Genomic DNA, 11,661 nt, shown 5'->3' on the forward strand with positions numbered 1-11,661 from the left:
AGGGAGAGCAGCTCTCTGTACAGTGACCCCTCCTCCCACCCACGCACCCGCAACCCCCCACTGAGCCCCCTCTGCATCAGGAGCCCCCTGCACCCAGACCTCCCCCCCCCACCGAGCCTCATCCCCTGCATCAGGAGCCCCTCATACGCGGATCCCCACCCCACTGAGTCCCAACCAGGTGCACCCTGACCCCCCACTCCCCCAGCCCCTGGCCCCCACTTCACGTGGACTCCCCTGCAGAGTCCTATTCCCTCTGTACACAGAACCTCACACTGAGCTCCTGTGCATCCAGATACCCCCCTGCACGCAGACCCCGCACTGAGCTGCCCGCTCCCAGATTGTGCCACACAGAACCCTGGTACTTTTGAGGGAATTCTTTGAAGAATTTTAAATTTTTAGGTGAAGTTCTGCATATTTTAATGGTTAAAATAACACAAACACAATAATATAATCACATAATTTTCAATTATTTTGGTAATTTATTTCAAAATACTTGTCAGCAAATAATTGAAAATAGTGTGATTATATTGCGTTATTTTGACAAATAAAATACACAGAATTTTGTAGAATTTTAAAATGTGATCAGAATATTTAATTTTTTTGCACAGAATATTTAATTTTTGGCACAGAATTCTCTCAGCAGTAATTGTTGAATAGTGTAATGTGGCGAAGACATGCTGCACTGAAAACATTACAGGGCTGTATGTAGGGCCCTACCAATTTCAGGTCCATGATTTCAGGTATTTAAATCTGAAATTTCATGGTGTTGTAACTGTTGGGGTCCTGACCCAAAATGGGATTTTGGGGGGGGAGGGGGGGTGTTGCAAAGTTATTGTAGGGAGGTCCCAGTATTGCCTCCCTTACTTCTGGCGGCACCACTGTCTTCAGAGCTGGGCGGCCGGAGAATGGCAGCTGCTGGCCGGGAGCCCAGCTCTGAAGGCAGCGCCACCACCAGCAGCAGCACAGAAGTAAGGATGGCATGGAGTCGTATTGCCACCCTTACCTCTGTGCTGCTGCCTTCAGAGCTGGGCCCTCGACCAGCAGCCGCCACTCTCGGCCACCCAATTCTGAAGGCATCGGCGCAGAAGTAAGGGTGGCATGGTATGGTATTGCGACCCTTACTTCTGCGCTGCTGCTGGTGGGGTGCTGCCTTCGGAGCTGGGCACCTGGCCAGCAGCTACCGCTCTCTGGCCACCCAGCTCTGAAGGCAGCGCAGAAGTAAGGGTCGCAATACCATGATCTCCCCTACAATAACCTTGTGACTGTCCTGAAATCCCCTTTTGGGTTAGGGCCCCCAGTTTAAGAAACTCTGGTCTTCCCCATGAAATCTGTATAGTATAGGGTAAAATTACATGAAAGACCAGTTTTCACGGTCCGTGACGTGTTTTTCATGGCCGTGAATTTGGTAGGGCCCTACCTATATGTGTTTGTGTGTTTTCCTTAACTGAAAGTCAAAATGGAACCTGGGGTTACATCATAGTACAACGCTCTTGTATGGTCCAACACTACAAAAATATTAATACATTCTGTACAGCAAATAGGCCACAGTATTTAATATATTGTAAGTATAAATACTTAGTGTTCATTCATCAGCTTCTCTTTGCTTCTAATACCACCAGCTAATAGGTGAGATGAGCCTGTGACACAGCAGATATAATTGCTTGTTTAATCCAAAAGGAAATTATGAATAATATTTCTCTGTGAGGAATTTGGAGCTGCTGTGTAATAATTTATGAATTCTGTATGTTGGCCTGGTTAGTGGGATATTTTCTGCATGGCTAATATTGATTTAAATCAGCAGGGCAAACGATCTCGAAAAACAGGCAGGGAAGAATTGCTCAAGATAATCCCTTTCTGTGCTAATAATTGAGAGTTAAAGAATAATGTCAGGAATCTTAGCTCTGAAGATTTTGCCTCCTCTCTAGCTAACCTACAGAACTGGTTTGGACCAAGACACACAAGAGATCCATAGAACTCTGACAGGCTTAAGAAAAGCACTCTCTCTAATGGGCATGTGTAGTAGTTCAGGGGAAGCAGATTGAGACGCCAGCATCTGATGGACGTATCTGCAGAAGTGAGGCCTTGCCTATATTACCATCAGGGGATGGCAAGCCTCTAGGTAAGTAGACGTGTGTAGTCTGTTAGGGCATGTCTGCACTACAGACTTAAATCACTACACCATTAGGTCGACTTACATCCACCACAGTAACTACTGCAGTGGCTGATGGCCACACTACCCTCCTGTTGGTGGTGCATGTCCTCACCAGGCGCACTTCCACCAACTGAAGAAGGGCAGTGTGGGGGACTGAGAGCCAGGGCTGTCCCCCAGGCTTCTCGCTTCCCCACCAGGAGCAGGGGGTAGCCACCTGGGCTTCTTGCCTCCCCATCAGGAGTGAGGGGCAGCACCTGGGCTTCTTGCCTTCCTGAGTGGGGAGCTGGGTGGGTGAAGCCCAGTTCCGAGTGGGGGGCCAGGGGCAGCCTGGCTCTAGCCCCCAGGCTTTCTTGTCAATTTCACAGCTGCAGCATGGAACCCTGAAATTGACCAGATAGGCAACAGCCCATGTAAGTAACACAGTAGACATAACTACACTGACTTAAGCCCTACATCTTTCGTGGAGGTGGAGTTATGTCGGTGTAGTCGGGCACTTGCATAGGTGGAACGAAGCTATAGGGTGTACTCTCACATAATTAGGTTGACATAAGATGCCTTATGTCAACCTAACTGTGTAGTGTAGACCAGGCCTTAGTTGTTTTAAAATCCTTTTTCTGTACAAGCTAAAGCTTTGTTCCTACTTCTAAAATAAACAATACTTCTGTCTGACCAGAAATACCACTGGTCACAGATTCCCAATAGGAAGCAGGTGCCCAGATTCAGTCAGACCTGCAGGTTAAGAATGCTTGATACACAGGCTACTGTAGCCGAGCTCCCAGTCTAGCAGTGGAAGAACTGCAAAATTCCACTTTGGGATAGATGAAGACATCAGGCCTAATACTTGAGAGGGTTCACTCAGATTATATCTACATGGCAAATTAAAGGTGTGTTTTTAACTCTGTCAAGTATCAGGAGGTAGCCGTGTTAGTCTGTATCCACAAAAACAACAAGGAGTCTGGTGGCACCTTAAAGACTAACAGATTTATTTGGGCATAAGCTTCTGTGGGTAAAAAAACCCACTTCTTCAGATGCATGGAGTGAAAATTACAGATGCAGGCATTATATACTGACCTGTATCTGTAATTTTCACTCCATGCATCTGAAGAAGTGGGTTTTTTTACCCACAAAAGCTTATGCCCAAATAAATCTCTTAGTCTTTAAGGTGCCGTCGTACTCCCTGTTGTTTTTTAAACTCTGGTCAGCTCACCCATATTAGATAACTTGGATTAAAGTAGCAGTGATGACCCCGCAGCTCGGTTTTTATCTTGTGTTAGCAGCTTGATTTAAAGCTTATAGGGGAGCCTAGGGTTGAATTTGAGCTGCTAACCTGATTTAAAAGCTGAGTTGCTGTGTCTTCACTGCTGTTTTAACCCAAGTTAAGAACACACCTTTTTAGCGGTGTAGACATACCCACAGCTTACTTGGGCTTGCAGGGCTTGTGCTGCAGGACAGTTTCATTGTACTGTAGACTTCCGGGCTCATGCTGGAGCCCAGGGTCTAGGACCCTGTGAGGTGGAGCTCAGGCTGCAGACTGAGCCCAACATCTGTACTGCAATTAAACAGTCCCATGAGCCTGAGTCAGCTGGCATGGGCCAGCTGTGGGGGTCTAATTGCAATGTAGACATACTCATTGGGTCTTTCATTCTGTTGGACATCAGTTACTGCAAGACTATATTGTGCATGAGCCGCCTTCAGCTATGTGCATGCAGCTCCCATTGGCTTTAAGGTGAGAAGTATATGCACAGCTCAGGGCAAAGTTTGGCCTTAAGTATAGAAACCCCAAAATCTTAAAACAGTTTATTATCAAAGTTACAAGCCTTATTTTTGGGAATTGGCCTTTTAAGAATTGTATGGGTCGCTGTTTCTAAAAGTAATCCCTGGAGCAGATTTTGGTTGAAGGGTGATGGTTGGGGGAAAAAAAGAAGTGGTATAACTGAAGAATAAAATTTGTTGGTGTTTTTTTTTTAATAGAAGACTAGAGAGAGAGACCCACTAAGTGGGTTATGTAAATAGTTACTGCCTGGGTAATTTGTAGGAGCATTTATTTAAAATGGCTAGAACTTTTACTCCTATCTAAATAGTAATATGTAACTTTTATAGGTAAAATAGTGCAAACCATAAGCTCTTATGGGCTAGTAAATAGAAATGAAATATTTATTGTAAAGAAATACAATTAAAGTGACTTAATGGTAATGATTTTCATCAGGTCAAATGAGGATTTTTTTTATTTTATAGTAGACTGCCTACTCCTTCTTGTTTTCCAATTCTGTTCTTAATTGCTGTGGCTATATAGTACCTCTCACTATAAAAGACCTATTTCAAATAACGCATTTTTTTTTCTATTTTTATTTGTTGTAACTAGGCAAGAGATGTCTGCCCTTGTCAGTGTTTTACACTGACAATCCTATATTTATGTACATGATAGTTGCATTCTTCACATACTGCTTTATGTTAACATCATTCATTCCACAACTGCAGGAATTTAACCACCCATCTCATTTATCCATGTTTCATTTGTATTCCACACATTCCAACATGCACACTGCTTGTCCTTGCAAGCAGAAATAAAATATGTTTGTAGGTTTTTCAAGACCTGTTGCTCATTGGGTGGGATGGGACCACCTTGCTGTTAAGTTGGGGACGGGTGTTTACTTCAGAAAATGTGCAGCGCCTTCCTCCATTACCTGGGGATCTTTTACTGAGGTTTGGGTCTATGATTTTTCCATCTTTTGTTCGAGATACATTGTCTTGCAGAATATTTAGTTTTAGGGAGAGCCCAGATTCTTAGTATTTCTCATACTGACCTATATGGTGTACATAGGAAACTGAACATATCCAAAATATTGTGGTTTGTGTTAAACCCTTCTGGCCTCTTTCCTCTTTTAATGTCTAGGGGGTCGAAAGCAGTTATATACACTTAATTTGCCTAGATTAGTGGTGGGCAACCTGCAGCCCATCAGGGTAATCCGCTGACGGGCCGTCAGACAGTTTGTTTACATTTGCACGGCTGCCCACAGCTCCCAGTGGCTGTGGTTTGCTGTTCCCAGCCAATGAGAGCTACGGGAAGCAGTGGCCAGCACGTCCCTGTGGCCTGCGCTGCTTCCCGGAGCTCCCGTTGGCTGGGAACTGTGAACCGCAGCCACTGGGTGCTGCGGGTGGCCGTGCAAATGTAAACAAACTGGCGGCCCGCCAGCGGATTACCCTGACGGCCCGTGTACAGCCCACAGGTTGCAGGTTGCCCACCACTGGCCTAGATGTTTGACACCCTTTTTGTACATCTGAATTTTATTTGTCATGTTTTTCCAAATTTTTTCAAATTTTATCTTCATCATGATTAAATATATTTATATCTTAGACCAGTCTGAATGTTTGACAGGAAAGCAAGCAGCTGTAAATAACTTGAGGTCCAAAGGTTTGCGCTCTCAATTCTGTTGCGCCTACTGGAAGAAAGTAATTAGAGGAGTCTTAGAAGTCATGAAGAGAAAACAACAAATACATCAGAAGGTGATCTAAGAGTGGAATTATATGTTTGGGAGCAGCTGAAGACACACAAACCAACATCTAATGAGAAATCCTGGAAGTTGCACAGAAAATTAACAAAAAAAGTTGCATTTTCTGCCGCCAGATTGTAAATGAACATATTGATGGTGTGTTAGCCCACAGAAGTGTCTTGGGGCTCCTGTACACCAACCGTTAGAACCTCATCCTCCTCATAGCAACTTAGAGGAGAGTATCCCTGCTTCAGGCACATGGGTTTGTAATAAATCTCAAGAATATCTATAATCCTTTCTGAGAGAATTGTCCATCTAGAAGTCAAAATAGGTCCAAAAGAGAGAGGCTTCTTGGCACAGCAAAGGTTCGATGAGACCGATATGTTGGTCTCCATGGTGTCAAGGAATCAAATTTGTCCAGCCATCTTTATCTGCAGCTTCTGCGGCTTCGTCTTGTGCATAGAGCCTATTCCAAGGGCAAGCTTGCACATAAGAGAACTTCAGGGTCTAAACTGTTTCCTACAAGAGATGCTTAGAAGAATGAAGATATTATCCAGAGTGACCCATTGCCCTCAGTTTGTGAAAACAGAAAGCCCATATGATATTAATATTATGAATTTTCCCTTCACAGTCCCAAAAATCTTGATCACAGATGTCAGGCTTTCAGGGTGGGGAGCTAATTGGGGATGTTATAATACACAGGCAATATGCTTGAGATCACTGAGGCTTCAGAGCATCACATTTCTAGAGATGAGAGTGCTAAGGGTAGCCATTGGGACTTTCAGGGTATGTCTACACAGGGATAAAAGCCTTGTGGCATGGCTGTGGCTGGCCTGGATCCACTGACTTGGGCTTGGGACGAGGGGCTAAAAATTACCGTATGGATGTTCAGGCTTGGGCTGGCGCCTGAGCTCAAGGACATTCCATCCTTGCAGGGTCCCAGAGCTCAGGCTGCAGCCCAAGCCCAAATGTCTGTGCAGCAGTTTTTCAGCCCTGGAGCCCAAACCCCAAGAGCGCAAGTCAGCTGATCCAGGCCAGCCGAGGGTTTTTATCCGTGTGTAGGTATGCCCTCAATCACCTGCAGGAGCAGGTTCTGGGTCAGACAACACAATGACTTTGGTATTCCATTGTCTGGCAAGGGAGCAAAGAAGCTTGAGTCTAAACACAAATCAAAGATCCTCCATGGGTGCAGTGATACTGAGCCTCCATCAGGAGGATCCACATAAAAGAGACAGTGAACACAAAAGCAGCTAAGACACCAGCATATGGACAATTCAGTGGTTTCTGTATCAAGAAGTATTCCAATTTCTGTTGAGGAAGTGAGATCATGCCGCAGGTGGGTCTATTCATATCCAGTTGAAATGTGAAAACAAGGCTCTTCTTCGTCAGCCACGCAGATAACCAAATATGCCTCTATACATCCCTTTTTCTTGTTTCCACTGGTGAGAATAATTCAAAATATCAAACTGGAGGAAATGGTAGCCATTCTGATTACCCCAAATTGGTCAAGAAGTCAGTAGGCTAAGTACCTAGAGTTGCCACAGAGGCTGCCAAACCATCATCTAAGCAGATAGGATTTCCTGTTCCAGGGCTCAGCCTGCATTCCAACTCAAAGATTACCTGAGCCTAGTAGCTCAGTATTGAGTGCAAATGCCAAAATAAGAGTGGATACTCCTCCGAAGTCATAAATATCTCTCCTAGTCTCCCATAGACTCCTAAATTCCTAAGTCACTTTTGAAAATAGGACTTAGGTTTTTAAGTCACTTGATGCTATTGAACATTTTACTCAGTGCTCTTAAAGTCTAATGGGGAGGTCAGTCAGTACCCGTTGTAGATTTTGGCATTGTCTCTAAGGTGCTAAAAAGTGCAAGAAATTATATTTGTGCTTTCCTTCAATATACTTTAACAAGCAGAACCTTAGACAATTTTTACTACTTAGATATGAGGATTCAAATGCAATAATCTGTTTTATAGGATTTTTTGAATGATTTATTTTAGATGTATGTTTGTGTCATTTGAGCAGTATGTAGGGCAGCCTAAGGATTAGGTGAAGCATTACCTAGATTGCGGTATCACCTGAAGAAACGCAAATTGTTAATGCTTGCTGTCAACATTCCTATTGAATCTGGCTTTTATTCTTGAAGCACTGTTAAGTGCTTTTGTAAAATTAATTTACTTTACCCAGTTGAATTTAGTTTATATTGTACATGCCTGAATTTTGAAAAAAAAAAAGTGTGCATTAGTGATTGTAAAGCAGGAGGTTTTTATACTTATGCTGGTGGTGCATCAACAGCTACTTCTGTCTCTTGGTAATAGGTGTTTTGTATACATAATTGCTTAAAAGTATTTTAGTCATAGTCCTGGGGTGCTACTGTTTACATTGGTAGTTTCTGAATCAGCAGATTTGCCAGGCATCAGATCTCTAGCTCAATTTCCAATTCCTGAGGTTTTGCTATGTCAGGACAACCCAAGCTGTTTGTGCATTCCAGTAAGTCGGAATTCAAAACTATCCCTTTTTGTTATGACGTTATTAGAAATTAGGTTGCCAAATTTACAGATAGAACATGATGGCACCATTCTCGCTACATGATTACTGCTTTTTCAGCATCTGTTTAGTTTAGGCTCGGGTACGTGTGTTTTTTTTATAGTGTCATATTTGATGAATAACACTGAACTATCTGTTAAGAGTTATGAGATAGAAACATCTTTGTTTCCCATTAAGCATGCTTTTGATTCTTTGATTAAATACTGTATGGTTTCAAGTAGTTTGAAATGTTTTAGTTTTCTGATTGAATAGTTTGTGTTTCATGCTACAGTCTTTTGTAACAATTAAAACACATTACTGCTAACGCATCAGTAGGTTGTTTGATTAGTTCCTTGGCATGAAGAGATACTATTTACCCTTTGCAGTGGGAAATCTAATCATAGATGTCTGTAGCCAGTAGTACTCTGTATTTTAGACTACATTGTGTAGACTCTATAAAAGGTGGTAAAAATGTTAGAGCCTGGAATGTCTTATTTACCATTTTAAAATGACTGGCACATGGGCTAACTTCACTACAGATGGAAGTAGGTATAATTCCCTCACTGCTTACATCAGCAATGAGTTTCACCCAAGCTTTCTAGATATTGAGCCTTATCCTGCAAGATCCTGAGCTCCTTGTTTGAGGTTCTGAGTGCCCCCTAATCCCACTGGAGTTAACATAACATGGGTTGAGCCATTCTGAGCACCTTTCAGGATTGACCCACTATATCGAAAAAAGTGATGCAACTATAATTTTTAATAGCATTTGGTAGCTTTGAGACTTTTGATGCTATGTATTAAAAAAGCAGGAAATTACTGAAAATCAGTGCTCCTCCTACATCAACCAAATCTGTAAAGGTTTGGCTATTTGATTATTACCCGTTCCATTGAGATTAGGAGCCTATATGCCTTGGCTTGGAAAAATCAGCGGCTGAAATTATATAAAGAAGTTATTCTGTTAAGGTAATAATTGCTAACTTCCAAAAAGCAATTGATTAATGGGTTCTGTCTTTGCAACTTATGAATAAAAATGTTCTTTTTCATGCACTTTCTGTTTCTGGGAGGTACTGTCTCAAAAACCCACGCATGCCTCCACAAATTCTCTTGCTTCCCAGAAAAAGGCTGCTGTTATCGTATTTCATAGGCATCCATCTTAAAATTAACCAAACTTAGTATCTTAGTAGTTAGTCTTGTTCTTATAAATGCTGCTTCTTTCTGACTATGGTATATCTAGGTATTTTAAGGCTTTCATTTCTTAATACTAAGGTTAATGCCTTTTACTTGGAATATTTAGGTACATAATACCCTGTTTATAGAGTTCGAGTATTTACTGTTTGGTTTAAATTCTCTTAGACTTTTCCTTTGAGTGTTTTACTCCTTGATTATGTATTGTTGCTGATGGCTGAATTATTAGCTGTAACCGTACAGTTAAATGCTTTTGTCTTGTTTCCAGATCTTTCATGTCAGTCACATTATGCTCAGTTAGCATCAGCCAGCACAGATAGCAGCTAAAGTACCTCAGTTTCACAGAGGTGTATTTTTCAGTTATTGTTTTTAATTGGATGTAGAGAGATGTTTATTGAAATCCATGGATGAGTGTACTCAAGAAAATACAGCAGTATCAGACATAATTTAAACCTCACCAGAGAGACAGATTGGGGACTTAGGGGAGCAGGCCTCCCTGAAACCAAGTAGAAAAGGGGGAGGTCTCCTTTTGCTAAAGGGAGAGGTCTCCTTTTGCTTAAGGAGGAGGATTTGTGGTCCCCAATTGTCTTCAAGGGGAAAAAATAGTGTTCTATGTATTTTGCCAGTAGGCACTTGAATTCAAGTGTTTTGTTTGAGATTTTGGTGTATGAGAGAGGAAAAAAAAGGTGGTGTTAACCCCTGCCATAGAGATTGTCTCTCAAACTGGGGGTCGTGACCCCTGAGGGAGTCGCAAGGTTATTACAGGGAGGTTGCAAACTTTCAGCCTCTATCCTCAAACCCCGCTTCACCTCCAGCATTTATATTGGCGTTAAATATTTTTTTAAAAGTGTTCTTTAATTTGTAATGGGGGTCACACTCAGAGGCTTGCTGTATGAAAGGAGTCACCAATATAAAAGTTTGAGACTCACTGCTCTGTGGGTATTTAAAACAATCAAGTTTGTATATGTACTTCCATATCATTACTCCGATGAAATATTTTCCATGTTTATATGTGGGGTGGTAATAAAAAAGCTGTGAGCATTAATCTGTAATTTGCACTGTTCCTTTTATTATTTAAATACAAAAGCCAAAAAGCTAAATTGTCAAAAATTAAAAAAATAATTACAGTCAGTAATGACTTGCCAAATGTATTTGAGTGCATTTTCAATGAGGAAGCAAAATGTATTAAATTAAAATCTAATTTTAATGAGGTTCTACATGCAGGTAGATCATATCAATTAGGAAATATACCTTTTAAAGCACTATTACATTATTTTATTAAATTATTGATTAGTTAATGTTTATAGAACAATTTGAAGATATGCCTTACTACATAGGTGCAAAGTATTATTTATCATCTCTATACTGTATAGCTGAACTATTAAAATATTGCCCTTTTTAATACATGAAATGTTTTGGATCAGAGAAATAATATACCATAACTGAAATCCTCTCAAAAGGAGAGAATTTACAAAAAAATGTGCCAAGGACATGAAATCTTGAATTGTATTGTAGTGAATGGCTCTTGTTTATACATTAAAAATAAGATTTAGTATTTCGTTTAGACATCAGTTGCATTTTATGTATGGAAATATATGTATCACATTTTTTCTTTTTTATATTTCTCTGTAGGTGCCTTCAAAGAATGTGGAATCCTTTGCATCCATGTTGAGACGCTCTCCTTTAGTTCAGATGGGGCCTGCCAAAGACAAAATTGTCCTTGGTCAAATCTTCCACATTGTAGAAGATGATCTTTACATAGATTTTGGTGGCAAGTTTCACTGTGTGTGCAAACGACCAGAAGTAGATGGAGAGTAAGTAATACTATTGTGGTAAATGAATAAAATTTGCAAGAAAACCAGAATACCTAGGTAGTCAGAAATCTCTTTGGAATGATCTCAGATAGGGTCTCTTTGTAATGTATAGATTTTAAACTGCTGAACTGTAGATTTCAGGTGGAGAACTAATCCAAATCACAAAAAGATTTGCTTTTGCTCTGAAGTCACTGCATTAAGAGCAGATTCCCTTACATTATCAATTATAGGCACAAAAATTTTACAACTCTTAAAGCCCAGAGCGCAATTACTTATGTTAAATGTGTGATTTGTAAACAGAACATTAACTGGAGATCCAAAATAATTTATTTGTTAATGTTTTCTGTCTTCTTTCAGTTCAGCTTTTTAAATTGTCAGAATTTTATCTTTCCACCTTGAAATGTACATTGGCCACAAATGAATAATGAACAACTGGACTGATGACATAAATGGATAAATATGATCCAGTTTAGATTCATTGCCTGTTTCTAGATG

The 11,661-nt window shown here is 41.0% G+C and overlaps 1 protein-coding gene across 1 annotated transcript in view; it reads left to right on the forward strand.

Moving 5' to 3' along the window:
* Window positions 1–11,661, forward strand: part of TPD52 (tumor protein D52) — a 216,974-nt gene that overhangs the window by 87,581 nt on the left and 117,732 nt on the right. The window contains exon 6 of the mRNA XM_045005933.1: window positions 10,985–11,166. Coding sequence (XP_044861868.1) covers window positions 10,985–11,166 — 182 coding nt within the window. The remainder of the gene's footprint in view (window positions 1–10,984; window positions 11,167–11,661) is intronic.

The sequence above is a fragment of the Mauremys mutica genome, chromosome 2 (genome assembly GCF_020497125.1).
Source record: "Mauremys mutica isolate MM-2020 ecotype Southern chromosome 2, ASM2049712v1, whole genome shotgun sequence".
NCBI lineage: Eukaryota > Metazoa > Chordata > Testudines > Geoemydidae > Mauremys > Mauremys mutica.